The sequence below is a fragment of the Oxyura jamaicensis genome, chromosome 14 (assembly GCF_011077185.1).
Source record: "Oxyura jamaicensis isolate SHBP4307 breed ruddy duck chromosome 14, BPBGC_Ojam_1.0, whole genome shotgun sequence".
NCBI classification, from domain to species: domain Eukaryota; kingdom Metazoa; phylum Chordata; class Aves; order Anseriformes; family Anatidae; genus Oxyura; species Oxyura jamaicensis.
In genome coordinates, this window is record NC_048906.1 from 16,455,540 (window position 1) to 16,477,058 (window position 21,519).

The 21,519-nt window shown below is 36.9% G+C and overlaps 1 protein-coding gene across 3 annotated transcripts in view; it reads right to left on the minus strand.

Annotated features, from left to right (window-relative positions):
• GRIN2A (glutamate ionotropic receptor NMDA type subunit 2A) overlaps positions 1-21,519 on the minus strand; it is a 187,525-nt gene that overhangs the window by 54,059 nt on the left and 111,947 nt on the right. For all 3 annotated transcript variants that reach the window (XM_035339397.1, XM_035339396.1, XM_035339395.1), the window contains exons 4-7: positions 16,083-16,197; positions 2,271-2,476; positions 645-813; positions 367-520 (exon numbers count right to left, since the gene is read on the minus strand). In XM_035339397.1, coding sequence (XP_035195288.1) covers positions 367-520; positions 645-813; positions 2,271-2,476; positions 16,083-16,197 — 644 coding nt within the window. The remainder of the gene's footprint in view (positions 1-366; positions 521-644; positions 814-2,270; positions 2,477-16,082; positions 16,198-21,519) is intronic.

Genomic DNA, 21,519 nt, shown 5'->3' on the forward strand with positions numbered 1-21,519 from the left:
TAAATGATTTTGTAAATGTGAGTGCTAGAAAAATATGAGACAATTTATTATGGGCTAAACAAGCACAGGTTAACATGTAAGTAGATCTTGAGGAAGTAATCTTCCTAACTGAAGATGCTGGAGAATTCTTTTTCATACTGAAATCATTTTCATTTGGTTTCCAGTTACTGCATCTGAAACCAATAGCACTTTCTTCATGTGCTAAAAACCACATTAATCAGTTTGTTGACACCATACAAACTTCCTAACATTTAGTTCAAAAATCGAAGAAACACATCAACGCACTATTTAGCTTAACTAACAATGAAACCTATCCCACTCTACAGAAATGCAATTAAATGATCTTGAGGGGTTGGAGAACCATACCTAGAAAAGCAGATGGTGAAACTGTGCCATTGCTCCGTGACACCATGACACTAATCCCAGTCTCAACAAATGGCACTGAAAAGTCAACCACTTCAGAGCGCTCTTCATTAATAGTGAGAGACCCCACAGCCATAACTGCACGATGATATACCACCTGATCCACAAAGAGAAGACACCACCAATATTACTCAGTAGAGAACACCTCATTTCTCCAAATGAATTTAAAACAAACATTGCTAGGTTCTTACTTAAGAGCTCTTTTACCTAACAGAACTTACTTCACCAATCATTCCATTCCACACATTATTGACTTTTTTGCCATGTTTCCCATTAGTCACCAAATACAGGTCATACGTGAACTTGACAGTTTTGGACAATTTCTTCAAGATATCAATGCAGAATCCTTTGCAGCACTTCTTTACATTAGTTCCCTCATTAGTTGAGTTGCTGTTAAAAGAGAAGAGAGACAAACATTTCTCCTGGGAAAAACAGAACCACCACAACAGCAAGAGTCTGCGTATTGTAAAAGAACAATTTTTCAAACTTCCAAGTGACCATTTTTTTATGGAATGATGGAGAAATAAAACCATAGGATGCTTTATATGGTGCTTATAGCTCTTACTAATCATATTGCAGTGGCTTGACGAGATAAACAGAAGGTGGTGGTAGACTTTGTACGACATGTTTTCTGCTTCAGTTTCTCACCTACTAGACTTCACTTCCCCATCAAGTCATACAGTCTCCACTTTCTGATGTCTCTTTGGTTTAGATTAAACCAAAGATTTAGATTTATTACTTTTACTCTTAAGACATTATGTACCACATGTAATTTAATAATTACAGAACTGCCCAACATATAAGCTGTGTAAAGGCATGGTAGTTCACAGCTCTGGAAGCAGTGGGTGCTCCATCTTTTCCTGCAGTTTGAGACAGTGACTTTCAGGCTATCTTTGAGTGCAAAGACCACTCTGGAAGGTCAGAAAAGCCCTGACAACAGAGAAACCAGAGTCCCAAACTGTGATCAGCCTTGTAGGTCTTAGACAAGGATTTTGCCTTTGAAGAAATTCAAAACAGAAATAAAAGTTGTTTAGAACCTGACTAAGAAGTTCAGATATGTCAATAAAAATGTCCTGGATTTCAGAAACTATTCAGGAATTTCAGGAAAACTTCAGAAACATCAATTACATCTCTTAACACCTGCTCAGTTAAAAATGTTATATTTGTTTTTGAAATAAATATACAGAAGCACTTAATGGGTGAAGAAGCATTAATAAACGCACAATGACAAATTTTCCACTGTTTTCTAATGATTACTCCAAAATTACAGAGCAATCAAAGCAAGGGACTTTTCTCTAGCTGGTGGTATTTTATGCTGGAATAGTTTATCCTGTAACAAATTCAAGCATAAATATATTATTTTCAATAGAAGGCATTCTCAAACTGTTAACTAATTAAACTAATTAAAACATGCACATTTCAACATTTGAAACCATTCAAAGAAGACTCATTAAAACCATATGATTTTAGAATATGCTATCTTCTTTCATGTGATTGAGAAACGCCAATTCTAGTTGATTTTGAATTTACTACATACTTACTTACTATCTTGTCACTGACTCAATGTTACTTATATGTATATAACCAGAACCTTCCGATGTATTGAGAGGGAAGATTTGTAAAGAAAAGCATACTGTGCAGGAAAGAGAGAAAGAAAGAGTAAGAGAAATACAGAAGGAAAAGCAAAGATAGGAATCAAGAACAAAAGAACAGCAAAGTATCAGCAATATATATATATATACATACAACAAAAGAAATAAGGGAAAGCACTAATGAGAAAATAGGTGAACATTTTGCACTCAAAAACAAGCAAACAAACAAAAAAGGAACACTGTGTATTTACTTACTTAATTTTGACAAATTTACGACATGGCACAGTATTTTTTTGGCAACTTTCCATCAAAGGATCCACATCCTCAACAATGACAAAGGGAGCCTCCTCCAAGGTGACAATACTCAAATGGTTATCATCCGGTTCACTGTCTGCAAAAGAGCTGTACCTTGGCCAGACAGAGTACTTCAGGCTCAGTGTGTTGTTCTCCCATTTCCCCACCTGAAAAGCCAAGATACACAAGCTGCTGATATCTGATTGCTTGTATTTGACAAATTATATCTCATATTAAATACACGGGGATATAGGTACGGGAAATTATAGTGTGAAGACAGCAGTCCTAGGTTTTTATTATCAAAAAAAATTATTATCAAAATTACTTTAGAAATCTTTAGTAGTCATATGAAGTGGGAAAATGCATTGTGCTAAATAGTAGTAAGGTAAAGTTATTTAAAGATTGGATGATACCAGTTAACACTATCTTGGCTATAGGTGGACTGAAATTGGATATTGTCATATGCAATTGAACCAGAACAGCAACCAGACACTCCATATGTAATTGGGACCAATTTGCAGTAACAACAAAACAGGCCTCAAAAGAAAAAAAAAAGACAAGAAAAAGAAAACTAATTCCCACCAGGCTAATGACCACAGTATCCCAACATTATTTCTGTATGTTCTGTAAAGAAAGGACTCTTCAATTATTATTGTTTGAAAAGTCATGGTGAAAGTATTTTACACCCTAGTCCTAGGGTTCCCAGGCTGGACCAGACAAAGGTTTTAGTAAACACAGGCAGGATTTTACATGACACAGTTTCATATCAGAAATAATGTATTTTATTCTGGTTTAGTTACTGTGAAATAATCCTAAGAGTTTAGCAAGTAATCAAGCAAACACCAACCTTTAGAGTAAATATGCAGTTATAAGATTTTTGGGGGAGCATAACCAACTTTACTTTAAAATTGTCTTTTTATTCATTATTATAAATTACTCAACCTTACTTAATCTGCATTTTTTTCCACTGCCAGAACACCAGCAAGGGGAATATGATTTTTAAAATGCTTAAATATTTTGAAAGCTCTAGGATTTTCTTTCTCAGGTTGTTTAACTACTTGATATCCATAAATCTAATTGTATGGCTTATCCAAGCAGTAATGACAGATTATATAAATGAGCTACCAGTCCATATAATTTAAACCAATACATTTTAATAATCCTTCAGTTACTTTAGCTAAACAAATTATAACATAATCACAAGACTGATAAAATATTTGTTTTGCAAGGAAAACAGTAGGAATTAACAGTACAATGAGAGATTCAGGTCCTAAAAAAAAAATAATAACAACTGTACAAAATTGTTATTTTCCTTCTGTCTTCTAAAGACTTTAAAATGAATCACAAAAGTTCCTGAAGAACAAGATTTATATCCATTCCTATCTGGGGAAGCACATAAGTACATGCCCTTTACAGTTTCCTTTCTGTCCTGTTTTTGAGGCAAGATATTTTGCTGAACTTTAATGTAGGAGGCAGAAATGCCAAATCTCTATATACTTTGATTAGGAAATTCAAAATATCCCAAGGGAATTAGGAAATCACACCTAAATCACTGGGAAGCAGGAACTGGATTTATGCTGCTTAACGTTTTAGCATGAAATTTAACCAAAACACAAGGGATGAAGCCTTTGTATAATAATAATAATAATAATAATAATAATAATAATAATAATGCAAAGGGAAAAAAATCTACTTAACTCCATGACACAGATACATTGAAAATAAAAAAGTTTGACTGTCAAGTTATGGTACATAATCTCATTCACAGCAGAGTCTTTGCTGGTTTATGTTAACTTACAGAACGCAGTTTATATCTACACCCTAAGTATGCCACAATATTGGCTGCCTGGAGCAGGGACAATTCCAGACAGACCACTACTTGAATCTAACAAAAAACATGCCAAGTACAACGATGAATTTCAGCAGTGGAAAATGTGTCTGCCTGCCTTTTCCAACCTGCAATAAGAAAAGAGATTTGACTGGGTCTCAACTGCACATCTATGTCCCAGAGTATAGCAGGAGCAGCACTTGTCACTACATCACACTACATTACCTGATACAGGGTTCTGGGAGGAGGCAGGTCTGTGTAATTCAAAGTGTTTCCCCCTGCAAGCCATCTCCACTGTATATTGTTGCCACATGGATCAAATGGAATACAAGCAGCCCACCATAATATGAGTTTGTCTGATCCTATCAAAAATGCAATGATTGCTTTGTTGTTAAAAGAGGACTCGTGATACTTTTTCAATAATTCACCTGCATTTTATTGTTTTGAGGAGGTTACAACCAATTATGATTTTAAAGGGATGAATTTGTTGAAATGCTAGTTTTTTAGACAGATGCATCTGTACAGAAGTGTGTGTTGAGCAGGTCTCTAAAGTTAGGTTCAAACATTTTTATCTTCTTAATTCCATTATCTCTATATTCACTAATTGTACCTTTATTAAAAAGTAATTAAAAATTAAGACCTTCACTTTGGTCTCTCCCTTCTACTTTGTCTGAAGATGTCTACTGCTGCACTTCCAGGGAGTCACACTGAATTCATCGGGGCTTTATATAGGCACAAATCTCATGTCCATTGCAGGTCATTCCCGCTTTGCAGTCAGGAACCCTCAGCATCAGAAAGCACAAAGGCAAAAAGTACAAACAAAAGATTTAAATGTCATGAAGAACAGCAGAAAAGCAAATGGCAGAAAAGTCCTGAAAAACTTTGCTGTTTGTCTAAGAACAGCAAATGAGGAAGAGTAATTTAAAAATGCCTCTGAGTCATTCCTTTTCCTTGGGAAATATTTGTGTTGGATTTGCTAGTTCTGACTGTTAAATGGTTAGAATGGATGCTGGATATGCTCTGTTGCTGATACTGGACTCAGAAGTAAACAGTTTTCTTCATTTGGTATTTTGATTTTGAAATAGTAATATTGTTGGAGAACACATGTTGCACTTCTTTATATTATTCAGCTACAGTTTTGAATGATTAAAATGCTTTTCTCTTTTTCGTTTATTTTAAAAGGGTAATAATTTGGCTTTATGCAATTAAAGCACAGAGTCAAAATACACAAAGATTTTTGTACTTACATTAGAAGACTTTCAGCCTCTGCAGAACTAAATATAGCATTGCGAATAAGAATCTGAATGGTATTAATTATTTACATAATGTTTTGTATCCTCGTATATTATTTAGATCTTTCAACATTTTTGTGCTACCAATAGTATCAACCCTTTTACAGAGTGAAGGGTTGAAATGACAGAGGAAAGCTGTAGATTAAGGAAAACTAAAACATGAACATGTTAAAAATCAAGAGAATTTATGAAGTTGAATCCATATTTTGGTGTCTTGCAAGATCAGCATTTATGTCACTTGAGGAAAAGTCAGATCTAGTTCTAGGTCCAATCAGTACCTGTTTTGAATGCCTTTAAAACCTTCAAAAGCTTAGGGAAGAAAAAACAGGTTACAACACGTTGAATGATTTCAGAACTTTATATAGAGTTATAAATTGTAAGAATTTCTGTGCAAAGTCAAATGTTAAGTCCTTATTCAACACTGGCTATTAAGGTGACTTACCTATAACAACAAAACAAAATTAACTGAGTTAAAAAAAAAAAAAAAAAAAAAAAAAAAGACTCAAATCCCCACTTAAACAACTAAAGGAAAAAAAAAAAAAAAACACCAAAAAAAAAAAAAAAAAAAGTTCCTATGTAAAATACAAAAAGTAGGATATGAAAAGTTCAACTGCTATTTTCAGTAGGAGACAAGTGGTAATATTTGAATAAACCATTTTACAGTGAAATAGCTTACCAATCTGGACAGCTTCAAAATTCAATTGCCTCCAGTGTTTTGCAGCACTTGTTTTTAGAACATGCTACTTCGTGTTCATGAAATGAACTAAACATGGCATCCTCCAACCAAGTCCAAGCATCTAGATTTGAGGTAAGAAAGGGCTCCTGTTTAAATTAGCATGCTTACCTAATAATACTGGTATCCCTGATACAAATATCGTGAAATAGTCATGAAATCTGAAGTCACCATTGTAAAGTGGACTATGCTAAACCATTGATAATATGAAGGTAAAACTATAAAACAGAATACTGCTGTTACATATCAATGAAATGCAACCTGATGCTACAAGTTTTTCTCTAACAATTTTAATTGTATCACATCTTGACTCATTGGGGTTGATTTTCAAAGAATTCAGAATAAAATCTGATCTATTTTAATCATACGGCAAAACAAAAGGAAACAAATTTAAAAAGCAAGGCAGGTGATTGTAAAAGTATAAACGCTTAATATCTACACTGTTTCTTGTAAACTACCACATGATGCAAAAGTTGCAGAAAACATGAAGCACTTACTAGAAGCTTTATATTTTAAAAGCAAATGTCAGCAGAATACTCGTTCTTAGAGAAAGAAACAAGAAATGGAATATACTGATCATTTGCTCGTCTGTTTAATCTTTTGTTCAAATGACTGTTAGATAAAAGGAATATAATAAGCAACACATAAAAACTATAGTGTAGTCACAGGAAAACTGCATGTTTAAAGCACTGTTGGCAATATATCCTTCATCTTTGCATTCTAACACCACGTGACTTAATTTCTCTGCCGAAGCCATTCTCTGGTCAGTGCTGGAACCATATAACCCTAGAAGCCTTTTCACCTAGAAGTTCCAACTTGCATTGATCTCATGTGAACTCTTTTCCATTCAGATTGCCAAATTTCTATTTGATAAAGTGGAAGAATATTATAAAATAACTTTCCTGAGAATAATTTCCATTGTCCTCATTTCCTGAAAGAAAATTGTTCCTCTAGAAAGAATGAAAATTGAAAGAAATTTGGATTTGAAAGAAAACTGAAGTAAAATTGAAAGAATTGTTCCTCTTGCCCTGAAGTGGTCAGGCAGTTGAACTAGGTGATTTTTGAAGGTCCTTTCCATCTGAATCACTCTATTCTATTGATCAGAAAGTGCACTTTTGTGATGTCCAAAAAGATAAATAAAAAAGGTGCTCTAATGAAGACTTTGCATGTATAGTCCTGGGCTTGCCATATAGAAATATATGGTCATTTATCAGAATATGTTGAGATAAAAGAATTTCAGCTGCCCCAACTAAATACAATTTATTTATTTTTTTGGCTTGGGTTATTGATTCATAGAATTTGATATTTTAACTTTTTATTTTTTTTCTATGAGACAGAATAGAAACTTTTTTTAAGATTTCAAAACTTAGTGTGGGTCAGAGAAATAATTTCCACTAGCTCCTGGAAGCAGGACTACCACTCCAAAGAATCCAGTCGAAATCACAGCTCATTAATAGTAGGCAGCCAGAGACATATTCCAGCTGCATCAAGGTGAATCTCACATATTTGAAGTGGTGTGGTAGGCACAGACATCCTGCATTTAAAATGAAGCCAACGTAAGATGCAACATCTATACTTGGTGAAGCCACTCTGTAATTACAGGCAACTTTGCTATAGATGAATCAGGATGGCTTGCTCTGTCTCATCTGCCTTCCTTTCCTCTTTCCTAGTAGATTAAGACTATTTAAAATCAACCCCCATTTAAGTGTAACACAACCATCTTCACCTGCAACCATGTGCTGTTAGAAAATCCCATGTGCTAAAGAATCATTTCCTTAGCATCTCTAGGCACATTAAGAACACAGGACAAACATAGACTTTTTTTTTTTTTTTTCTAAATTGCATTCTTTAAAATCTCTTTTTTAGAATGACAACCATTTAATTGAGCATTAAATAAAATAGAGAAGAAGTATTTGGACTTCTGGATTATGCAATGTGTAAGATGGTCTGAAAATTTGATTTATTCTCCAAACTTAAACTCAATTAACTATATTTAGTTACAGTGTATAGCAAATCAAGCTACAGAGAAGAGAATAGCATGCTTAGAGTGCAAAGACCAAAGTATGTTTAGAAGGAGAGTTCTCATTCTGTCTAGACTTCCAAAGAATTCAAGTAACAATACTAGAGTAGTTAAAAGTGAAATTGAGCTTATTTTCAGCAGATGCTTCATTTCAGATATCTGCATTGCTAGATTCAAAAAGAGAGGGGGAATGTAAAAATTCGTTGAGATGGAGCTACAAGTAATAAACCCTATAATGTGTATTTATAAAGCAAAATTTTTTGAACCAGAAATTCAAGCTGAGAATAATGTTCAAAAAAGGCAGACATGCTCTGCTATGGAACTGTCAAAAGCTGCACCCAACTAAGCTTTACACTACTGTGTGGAAAAGCCATGAAATATCCAGATGTTTATGATAAATTTCCATCATTCCTACTTAGATTGCTAACACAGTAGTGTGTGGCCTCAATCCCAGAGGAATATGGAAGATGACCCACATTTGAAAAGAGGGAAATAGAATTGTTTTGGGAAAGGATCATGCCCCAAATGATAAAACCTCTTATTTATGGCCAAAAGACTGGAACTTTTAAAATAAATATCTACATAAAAACATACATAGACTTGCTTCACATATATAGGGTTTGTTTCACTATTGTAGGCACAAAACCTATAAAACTTTTAAGTGTGGACTTGAAAGCAGTGCTCCCATTATACAAATACATGTACGTCTATCATTGTATTTCTTTGTAACATCTACAGTCTTTCCTGTTTCCTCTTCATGTGTGCTCTGGAATTTTCCTGTTCATTTAATCTCTACAGTATAGAGGAAGAAAAACAGAAAATAGTTTGAGAGTATGGAAGAGTTTGTTTGATGCCTGCCTGAATTAGTAATTACAGGGTTCTCATCTCACCCTCCCTATTCATTTTCTGAACATTGCAGTAGAGGAGGGCAATAATGAACTATTTGTTGTGGTTTTGTGTAACAGCTACAGATACACAGCTAGTGTAAACAGAGGAAAAAAACTTGCAAAGCTACTTATTAATGTACCCCTCAGAGTTCCCTCTCCTGCTGCACCCTAAGCCAGTCTCTAAATAACGTGTGGATGGCTGACATGATCCTAGTCATACAACCTCACAAGGACCATCAAGTCAAAGAAACATAGCAAGGCCAGATCCTGACCAGAGAGATAAAAGAGCAGAATTCTCCCTTGTGTGCCAGTGTTGGCATGAAAAGAAAGTCTGTCACACAGGCATATCTCAGAGAAAACAAACAAATAACTCCGTCCTATCACCCTCTTCCCAGCAGATGGGAACTGTACACAATAACACAGTCATCATCCTTTTGTAAGGAAAAATGTTACACGATGACACGGATGCTAAATGCACTCCCAGGATTACCCGACCAAACCTTTGAAAAAAGAAAAAAAGTCAGTGATGTTTTTTCTACACTAAACATACATATATTGCAAACATAATCTTTGAGCTGTCACACTTTTGTGAAGAAAATAATGCTGAGCAAACACAAAATCTAACTCATCTTGCTTTATAGAAAAACTATTTGTTACTTTTATTTCACCACACTTCTCCACTTACAAGGGAGAGCTACTCTGGCAAGTCTTAACGCAATAACTAGGAAGCATAAATTGACTTTGTCAGGTTAGCAATAACAAGTAGCTGCAGAACAAAGCACACAAGCAAAATCCTTTCCCCAGAAACAGCATCTGTTGTATACCTTCTGCTGCAAACCTTTGTGTCTCTGCATGTTGATCAAGGTCCACATTTCAAAATGACATTCTAAATTTAAATGACAAAATACTATGAGAGCACTTTCATATCTTATTAATGGGGAATGGCTTACAGTCCTAGTTGGTTTGAAGGTATCCATTTTAGGACTTTGACGTTTTCAAAAATTGCTGCAAAATCTCACATGGGGTATGCAAATGTACTGCTCTTCCCTCATGGCAGCTCCTTACACTGCCAGGAAAGCACCAACACTGCGACCATCAGGGCTCAAAGGAAAAATAAGTACCCACAGAGATTATAAGCAAACAGGAAGAAAGAAAAGCTACCAGCTCCTGTAACCGCATTTCTAATACAGAATTATTAATCAGCACTCCCCAGATCCTCAGTGGTTGATACAGCTTTGGAACTGGGAAATGTCCCAAATAGCTTTGTGTAGACCAGGAGTTCAAATTTATGCCAGAGAAAGCATTTTATAAATAAATTATGACATTAGACAGGAAAGAGCTGAACAAACACCTTTGCTCCACCTGTCATGTAGGGAAGACTTTTTGTCACCCTTGTCACCTGAATATCTTCCAGCTCTCCGTGTGTCTAAATGGCCACACCTTTACCTCCAGAAACGAAGAGCTGCTCTGAAAGCCTTCCTACTCCCATAATCTTAACTATTAGCTATAAATAGCAGGAACAAAGTACACTTCACCACCCCTTTCCATGGCATTTACAATTCCTTTACAGCAGCAGAGAGAATCTTTAAATCCTGCATGGCCTTCTTGCGAATAGAGGATTTAAGGAATGCTGCATAACAATTCAAAAAATTCAGCACAGTAAAAGCTTAAAGGCCTTTCCCTTGACCAAGTAAAAGCTCACCGATATATAAACAAGATATAACTTACATTCAACAGCAAGTGTTAGGATAGAGCAAGTCTTACTTTACAGTAAGACTAAATACAGTAAGCAACATGGATGAAACACAGAAAGTAACAACCTAACAGATGTTAAGGAGCATGCTGTATCTACTATGGGCATCAGGTTAGGCCACAGAGCTACTGACAAAGGATACACTAGCAAATGGATCATGCAGTTTCATCCTTTCTAGTTAATATATATATTCATAATTTTCAGTAAATGTGTATCCCAAGGCATCTTTGTCATAGAATCAGGGTATGGTTTGGCTTGGCAGGGACCTTAAAGGCCACCCAGGCCAAGCCCTGCCTTGGACAGGTGACACCTCCCACCAGATCAGGCTACACAGGGCCCCAATCAGCCAGGCCTTGGGTACCCACAGCTCCTCTGCACAGCCTGGGCCAGCCTGGGCCACCACCCTCACTGTAAAGAATTATTTTCTTTATATCTAAATCTACTCTCTTTAGGTTTAAAGCCAGTACCCCTCGTCCTATCAATACACCTCATGACAGAGTCCCTCCCTACCTTTCCTGCAGGCCCCCTTTAGGCACTGGAAGGCCGCCATAAGGTCTCCCTGCAATGATCCTTCAGCTGCCACATCCCCAGCTCTGGACACAACAGAAATGTCCCCCCAAAAACACCCTATACCAGCTCAGTGACTGTTTATTATATCACAGTACCTTAAAAAGCTCTGTCAGAAATCTGACTGAGAGTAAGGCTTTCCAGTTTTTGTCTGGTGAAGTTTCGCCTATACACTTACTCCTTTACATCTGATAGCTGTCTTTTCCCAGCTACACAAAGGTGGATGTCAGTAGCCAGATGGAGCTCTTTGTGAAGACCTTGGTTCATTTATTCCAGGCAGGAATTGTGCACTATCTGCCCACTCATTCCTACCTAGACACAAATGTGTACAACCTCTCACACTGCTTCTAAACCTGGCATACACTAGTTAATCCAAGCAAAATCAAGTTCTACATTAAATTCGGCATTAATAGAAAGTTAAAGATGATTGGTTACATTTAGAATAAACTCGGATATAAATAATGGTTCTTGCAGTGGCATTTAACCAGAAATTGTTCTATGTACTATCTGTTATTCTTGCTTCTTGTAAAAATCCATTCGTGGCAAAAATACAGCACTTTTACATCTCACAATCTCGCCCACACTTCAAAAGACTTATCTGCACACAACTAAGTGTGTGTCCACCTCCTTCTCTACATCAACACTTTTTCTTGTGACCCAAAGCATGGCCAGCAGTATCATGCTGACTGTAACTTCTCTACAGTACCCATGTTCAAAAAATCTAAAGAATAAATTAAAAATCTACAACTTTAGCCAATATTAGTGCAACAATTAAAGTTTGAAGAAAAGAGAAATACTGACCCCATCATGGTAACTTTATCTATTCTTATGTAAGAGCAACAGTAAAAGTTGTTTACTCTGCAACTCATTTTTACACACTGAATATAATTTTAAAATGCAGCACAGTGTTCTCTGCCTTTTTAACATATATGATACACACAGCTAATTACCGAATCACAGAATCACAGAATCATCTAGGTTGGAAGAGACCTCCAAGATCACCAAGTCCAACCTCTGACCTAACACTAACAAGTCCTCCACTAAACCATATCACTAAGCTCTACATCTAAACCTCTTTTAAAGACCTCCAGGGATGGTGACTCAACCACTTCCCTGGGCAGCCTATTCCAGTGACTAACAACCCGTTCAGTAAAGAAGTTCTTCCTAATATCCACCCTAAACCTCCCCTGGCACAACTTTAGCCCATTCCCCCTCGTCCTGTCACCAGGCACGTGGGAGAATAGACCAACCCCCACCTCGCTACAGCCTCCCTTGAGGTACCTGTAGAGTGCAATAAGGTCACCCCTGAGCCTCCTCTTCTCCAGGCTAAATAGTCCCAGCTCCCTCAGCCGCTCCTCCTAAGACTTGTACTCCAGACCCTTCACCAGCCTCGTTGCCCTTCTCTGGATTCGCTCGAGCACCTCCATGTCCTTCTTGTAGCGAGGGGCCCAAAACTGAACACAGCACTTGAGGTGTGGCCTCACCAGGGGGACAATCACTTCCCTGGACCTGCTGGCCACGCTGTTTCTTATGCAAGCTAGGATGCTGTTGGCCTTCTTGGCCACATGCCTTGTCAACCTCATTTTTCCACTGCTATGAATATTCAAGTATATGATTTTAATATTGGATTGATTGGTTTTATTTCAATTAATTTTACAAATTCAAGAAATAGAAAAAAACTAGTGGACGGTGAAGTCTGCACCTCAGCAAGGTTAATAGGCTGGGTGAGATGTCCAGGTCACACCTCACTGAGATAAGCTTAATGGGGGACTTACAGCTGCTACTGCTGGACCTCTGAGACCTTCTTCAGCACTAGCAGTTTTCCTGCAGACCTTTGGTGATAGTGGGGCAGCACTGTTAATTCTGGCAAATTTATCAAGTTTCATTTAAACAAGCACATTAAGCTTGTCTTCTTAAAAATCTCTTGCCTGAGAACAGCAGGCCCATCGCCTGTCAAGATATAGCAGGAAGACTATGAAAGTTGATGTCAGAAGTTTGAGCAGCTGCTCTAGGATCTGTCAAAATATCTTGCTGGATGCCTGCTGAACATGCCCAAAAGTGATTTTCAGTCTTCAAACTATCATCATCCAACCAGCTTTTTTCAGAATCAGATATGGGACAAATCCCCAAGTCAACCCCATTTACATGTGAAGTTTCTATTTCAAAGTATTGATACTGAGTCATTTGTAAAGGAAAAAGGAACTTATTTTCCTAGGGGTAAGATATATGTTCTTCAGCTATGCTTGAATGTATTTTCTATAAACTCAAGGCTTGAGTCAAATATAACAATTCTGAGACCAAGGAAAAAAAGTATTTAAATAAAAGCAGGTTATTATACTAAAACCACACAAAATTGAGTTTTCATATTAAATCTTGTATTTTCAAGAGAATACTTGGTAAAAAAAATGTCCCATACAACACAATTATTCTTTCTTACATGAATAATAAAGTAACTATTTGCAATTTCTGTGTATATTAGTTACGTTACTAGGATTAGCATGCTGTTGCATTGTAGGTTTTTCACAAGAGTAAATCATTTAATTAGATTCTAGGACTTGATGTTTTCCTTATAGGATTGAGAACATTTAATAAGACTTCAATAAAACAATTCTGTGATACTCACTGATATACTGTAATTAGAAATAAAAGCATGCACCTGTCAGGAAACTCAAAGCAGAAAATGTTGGATCTCAGATGAGTAACTTTGACAGTTTTGAAACCGAGTAAAACAGTGCAAGGAGAAAGCCAATTTCTTTCTCCTTGTTCCTACAAGATATAGAGTGAAAAAAGAAACTTGGAAAGAATGTCAAGATGGCCCTGCAGAGATGTACAAATAAACCAGGACGTGGGCAAGAGCTTTCTCATGTGTCTAAGTCAGAGGAATGTTTCTGTTATTTCTGAAGTGCAGAGTGAAATTCTGCTGCTATAAATGTGGGGTGCTCCGACATGGCTGAGCACTGCCTCCAGTTTGTCAGGATAATTGAATATTCAGTTTATTTGTCTTCATCCACGGAGGCAGAGATCAGCTTGTGGTCAGAAGAATAATTCTGGTGGTGACAGCCCGTTCTTGGCTGTCTTTTACTTCTCCCCTCTGACATAATTAAACCTGGCTGCCTTCCCATAGTCCCGCAAGAGAGGCAGACACAAAAGCTGCAGCTAGGGGGATGGCTGTCTCTACCAAAATAACTAGTCTGGCCTGCTACCAGAAGGGCTCTAAAGCAAAGGGGGCAGCTAGGAGTAGATGTATCATCTTTTCTGGGCAGCAGCATCCCTCCAGTCACTCTTTGTCCTTCCAGAAACACCTCAAACAGGGAGGGATTTACCAGATGGAAAATGTAAGCCTCAGCCTACAGAGATCTTTGTAGCCTAGTGCAGCATGTGTTCAACATGCTGTACAACATGCATGATTAGATACAGCAAAAGCTGGACTAAATCTTCCATTCTTTCATATGGGAAACACTCAAACGTTAACAAAGGCCCAAGCTATTTCTTGGAAATATTGTTGGTTCATATATTCATCATTTCTTTTCATTTGCTAGTTCATTTCAAGAACATCTATGTCCTCTTGTCCTGTGAGCAGCCTCCTTAGAGAAGTCTCAGGATATGGAATGTATGAAGTTACTATGATACCATGAACATTGCAGTCTGCCTCTATAACCATTTTCTCCCTTTGGTGCCATACTAATATTCCCCATGCAGAATAACACTTTTTTTCAGAACATTTTATGTGACATGCAGACCGTTGCAGAATTATGAAAATTTCTTAGCCTATTTTAAAATTGTTACTGAGAAAGCGATTCCTCCAAATATTCAGATCGACACATTTCAATAGGATTAAATTTATCAAGAGAATTAAATTTGCATCAAATGAACATCAAGAAATACATAGCATAATCTACAACTACTCTCAGTGTTTTGTATGACTAGCATATTTACTGAGATATCCTACAGTAATTCTTATTTTATCATTATTATTCAACATCATGAAGAACCTGGCAGTCTTATAAACTGGAATTGAACATTTATGGGATCCTAAAACTATAAGACAAAAGAGCTCATAGATTTCAGCAGCAATTTAGATAATGGATGATCATGCTTTATGAATTTAAAATAAATTGGGGGTGGGGTGATACAGCTGTATTTTTTTCCTATAGTGCAAATAGTTTCTAAGGTCCTTTACTTTTAAAACATGGGACTACAAATATCCTGCAAAACATCAGAACCAAAATTGAGAATAAAATCTGCTTAAAACCTGTAGAAAAATAAGAAAAAAAAAGAAAAAAAAAAAAGCAAGTAAAAAGGACTTTTCTGTAGAGTTCCTGGAGTATGTCAAGATATACAAATTCACCCAAGCTTCAGTAGTTAAAGTTAGTTAAAATTAAAGTTTCAGGAATTTTTTCAGTTGACCATTTTATTTTACCAAATTGTAAGAAGAAATGTAATGTATATTTCACATAAATCTTTTGAAATCCATGTGGCCTATCTTCACTAATATGTTGCTTTCCCTGTTAAAATTCCTTAGACCTACTCAGAATAAGGTAAAATTATCTTCTCTGAGCTGTTGTGACAAACCTGCTACAGAAGAATATCATCATTGGCATGTGTGATGTTAATCTGTCTACCTGTCATTAATAGGGTTCTACCAAGTCTCTCCTACCTCCTTTCACATCTTTTACCTACAGATGATGCTCACCTTCTCCCATTCGCGATCTTTGTTCAGTACAATCACCACCAGCCTGGGATGTGCCTGATAACCATCGGCTGTGAAGGACAAATCTTTACCTTCCCAAGTCACATTCATCATAAACCTAGGAGAAAAGGAAAAAAAAAAAAAAAATGCAGTGAAAAATTAATGAGCTGTCCCAGCAGTTAATGAGCAAGCTAATTCAGTCATCAGAAGCACTGTTAACACTGTAAACAAACAAAGTGTTTAAATGTTTCAGCACCATTTTAAACACATCCACATCAGACCTGTGTGTAACATCACACTTTCTTCTCACTAGTATAATACTCAGAGGTCACTGTATCTGTTCTGGCTTCATCTGTTTAGACCTCCAGGAGTCCTATCAGCCCTTCCTGACACTGCAGCTTTGCATGCTGTCTCTGTGACACGTGGATGACTTCCACTAATAACTTAAAAAAAAAAAAAAAAAAAAAAAAAAAAAAAAAAACAGACATAGAAACTTTGAAGGAGTCCATAATATTTAATTTCAGTATTTTCAAGAAGAAAAAAGATTTTTATTTTTATTTATGTTAATTTTCAGTGGTTTACAAAGCACATATAAGCTAATTAACATTTCAAATGAAAAAAAGAGGGAGGATTTTTTTTTTCTTTTGTTGAAAATGTTGGTTCAATCCCAAATTTCCTGCCTTTACACTTGGGCATTGAATCAAGAAAATTGTTTATTTACCACAGGCTTCTGTGTAACTTTTCAGCTACAAAAAAAGAAAACTTCTCCAACTGAAAATTTTGTATAAATTTATATCAATAGAAGGATATTACTCAGGGTACTACAATAAGAGGTGCCACAGCACTATTGCATGCTTTCTCCATCCTCCTCCTCCTCTACTGTCATGCTAACCTGCATGTTCTAAGGACAGAAAACTACTTATAAGCAATCCTGTCATTAGCAGTGATTACATCATCTCTTCCAAGTCATCACCCTTGAAGGTCTTAAATTCCTTACTTAGTTTTTGCTAATTTTAATATAGTCTGTTTTCTAATTGTTGCTTTCCATTCATCATTGAAACACGTAGCATCTTTTTGAAAGCATTGCACTTTTGGTGATTCAGAAATACTGGCATTCTGGCTATCTAATAAACTCTTCTTTTGGTCTAGACTTTCCTCACAAAATAATTTTCTCTCAAAATTTTCCACAGAATTGTAACATAAATCCATATTTATATTTGTTCCAGTTCTACATAGCTTCAGTACTTCTCAGTGAAAACAGATTGTTTCCACTGCTCCAGGGTCAGAAGGAGTGATGAGAAACTGCAGTTTTTATTTAAAGCACAAATATGGGAAACTTGCTGCCAAGAGTCTGCACACAGGCCAAGCTCTCCCTGGACTGCAATATTGCAAAAATCTATCATTTTTCACATTGTCTGAAACTCTCTCACCTAAGAAATTTGGGCATGAAAGGGAAGTGAGTAAAATTATGGTATTGGTGTTGGTATTCTTCAGTCACATTGAAAATAAAAATCTAACTCTAGGTTGCCAATGTGAGCCTGACCAAGCTATCCTCCGGGTGAGAGGCAAAACCTGAAGTCCCATCCTACTTGGAGATCCTATGGCACTTCCAGAAGATAATGTACTCTCCACCCTATATCCACAGTCTAAAGAGACCTACACGGATTCTCAGGGTATTCCACTGGATGAATTCAGTCCAGGTTTTCTCTTAGGTGCTCTCCTTCCGTAACTCCCCGCTTAATGCTTGCATGTCCTATCCCTCAGATGGGTGTGCTATGGAAGGTATTAAAGTTACTCTAGATATTCTTCATACATTCCTCTGTAATGTTTTATCCACAAGAAACTGATACATTTTACATGGTGGTTTTTGTTTGTTTGTTTGTTTGTTTGTTTGTTTGTTTGTTTTCTAGTTGCAGTATGGTCTCCTGGTGAATCTGACATCAAAATAATTCTTTTGTCTCTTGTTCAATGGAGGCTTGGTATAGACTTAGCTGACTGAAAATCCCAACAGCAGAAACATGTTAAATAAAACAACATAGACCCAGAAGAAATAATGACATTGTATCCTAACAGTTAATAATTAAATGTGCACTGCCCTAAACAACCATATTAACACCATTCAGTACCGGTTTGACAGTAATTTGTAAATTCACCCACTGCAATAACACATATTTTATGACAGACTTGTAGTGTGAAAATTTTCCCCTCGGCAGAACTTTGCTTTTCAGTTGAACTAATTTCCTCTATACTAGATTTTTCATCCAGCACTGAAAGAGCTTGCTCAGGAATAAAAAGCTTGTTTACCACCTCGAGAGCAAGCAGCAATCCACTGGACAGAAATTGCTTGTGCATACACGTAGGAAGCCAGCAAAATGCTCACTCATTGCTGAAAATCGAGTGCATTGTGACCCAAGGAACAACATGCTGAGGAGAACACTGAAAGGGAAAAGTAAAGACATAATGTGAAAGCATGCACTACTTGTATTCATATTTATGCACCCTCATTCACGGGTCTCTCCTTTGAAATTCCTACAGATGAAATAGCCCCCCACAAGGAATGCTCACCTCTTATAGGGCCAGGCACAAATGAGCTCATCTCTACAAAACTGGAGGCTGAGGACTTTGTGTCTGGCTAAGGGCTGGACCACAAATAAGGCTTTGGTGTCCAGTCAGGACTTTAATTACATAGACACCGGTGATCAGGCTTGAGTTGAATCCTTCTTTTGTGAATTTTGGTAGGATTGTTACCCCAGATTTCAAACACCACTTATCACATTTTTGGGATATATGTGCAAATCCTCCAGACTAGGAGCCATTCAATGGCCTTAAGAAGATGCAGTGCTGTAGCTGCAGTAATGTTCAAGCACTCCAAAATACAGATGAAATCTAAAATGAAAAACTGGATTCATTGTATATTTTAAACTGTGAATTTTCAAATCATTGAGTAGTGAAATCTGCAAATAAAAAAAATGGCCCCTAATCTGGAGAAGTCTCTTAAACATGTATTGTCTGAGTCATCTACAAAGATATCAGTAAATGACACAGTCTGAGCTACCCCAGTTTCTCAAATTGCAGCAATAAAAAAGAACTTCAAAGAGATTCTTGTTTTCCCAAGCAGGCTCCCCTGTACAAAATTCATCAATTGCCTGTGTTTTTCAGAAACCAGTGACTAATGTCTACATTCACTTTTGAATTGTACTTTTCCCCCAAGAAGGACAGGACATCCTGCTCTGCTTTTACTGGCCAGGATCCTAAGGTACCTGTCTCTCTGAAAAACAACTGCATGCTACTCTATTCCTGGATAGGAAGAGTGAGGAAAAAAAAAAGCATTTATAGTCTACGTTATTATTACAGAGTTCTAAATTTGCCCAAGATTAGTTCTGTGCAAGATGTCTTTGGTTTCTGAATTGGTCAAAACATATTTCTGAAGTAGTTTTGGAATTGTGTATTCCTGTTCTTAACTAATTGCAATGCTTGAGTATTTGAGCTTACTTTAACGGGGTAATTCAGCACACACCTTGGATTAGTAGTTAATCTGCTTTCACACCTCATTAATGCTACAACCTTTGCAAAGACATGATAACAGGAGGCCTTGTGATGGTGTTATGACACTGAAGTCTTAATTGACTTTTGAAAATTCAAGTTCGTGACTAAGACTCCCCAGGTGATACATGTATGAAAGATGGGAATTTTGGGCAAAAGTTAAACTGTTCTCATACTGAATTCAAAACAGGTTTTTATCATGCAATGGGCCAAGCCTGTACTACATTTCAAAAGCATTTTTAAACATTTATACAATTTTTTCACCTTCCCCAACAAAACTGAAAAAGAGAAGTGCTAAAACACCACAAGAGAAAACTGTTCACTTTGAATTTACAGCAAGCATCTGAAGCACGAAGGTTACAAAACCACACTGAAGATTTCCAACTTAATTTTTATAGATTCAGAAAGATCAAGGAGTTCAAATAAGGCATCAGATTAATGACAAAACTGTGCAATATTTACCCAAATTAAAATTCAGATATTATCCAGAAAGACAACACATTTCAGTAAGGTGGGATTTCCTACACTTTAAATATTATATCACAACTTCACTGACTCCACTTTCTATTATGGGGGAGGACAGCAGAAGAATGAGAGTGCTACCTCAGTTTTTAGAAGACCATGTTGTAGGATAAGGCATTGCTGAAACAGAAGCACCTTTCTCATGGATCTCCTTACAGAGGACTTGGACCTTCTCTCCTTGTAATATTTTGGGTAATTCTTTTACTGCGTGCCTTCAGCTGAAGCACCTGCAATGCTGTGACCACTCCTGGAGTAGAATCTTTGAGGCTTTTTGTTCTAGTTACACAACAGCAAATATGCTCCCAAGCTGTAGGATTTCTTCTGATGTTTAACACGTGTATGTATATGCAAGATGCACAAGTGTTGCCCTAATAGATGCAAGTATTTGAGAGCAAAAGCAAGAAGGTTTAGTGGATTCTGTGGCAAGCATATATTTTAAGTTAAAATCATGAAAATTATAAAGATCATTTTGTCTCAAACAAAGATCATTCCAGTGTTCAGGGAAGTCCTCACCTGGGAGTACCTTTCCCCATGTACCTCTGGGATGCCAGGCAGGGAGCATCCTTGCAAATATTCATTCATAACAAGCAAGTATGCCTGGGCTGAAATTATTGTGAAATCCACCCAGTGCCCAGCTCCAGAATAGATCACCAGCTGGGAAAAAAGAATGGGTAAGGCAGAGGCAGTAATGAAAACTTATCACTCCTAAGCTACCTCCAAGCAAGAGAACTTTGTTATCAGACCTGTGAAACCCATCACAGATGGCTGCAGGGAGCAGAAAGCTCCCGGGACTCCAGGAGCTCAAGCCTGCAACTCCTGCCCTTACCCTGCAGCCCAGATCAGCTCAGCAAACCCAATAAATCGCTCAGGTGCCATCACTGCAGACTATCATTTTTTATTTAGCACATTCCTCACCATGGGGCAGTGTTTCAAATCCATGACAACTGCAGGCAAGGAAGAGAACCAGTGGAGACTTCGGGAAATAAAGGTTTCATAAAAGCAGCTCTCCCCCTCTTTTCCCAAAGAAGGGACTTCCAAGATGAGATTTAAAGTAGATTAAATACCTCACAACTGACATGTCATCTGGTGATATTTCACTTTCCTCCGAACAGTATGTACTAACCATTTTAATAATCTAGACAGCCAGCCTGTTTGGGCTTGGCGTTCACCCAGGATCATACCTAAAAAAGCAGGAGGGGATCCAAATTTTATCTTTTTTTTTTTTTTTTTTTTTTTTTTTTTTCTTTATCCTGTTGAGCCTATGAATTGCTGAGCTTCCTTCTGATGCCGCTGTGAAATCTGGAAAATACTTATCAAGAGAAACCTGATGAAAAGTGATTTACCATTAAGAAACAGATTTCCTAAAAATGTCTAT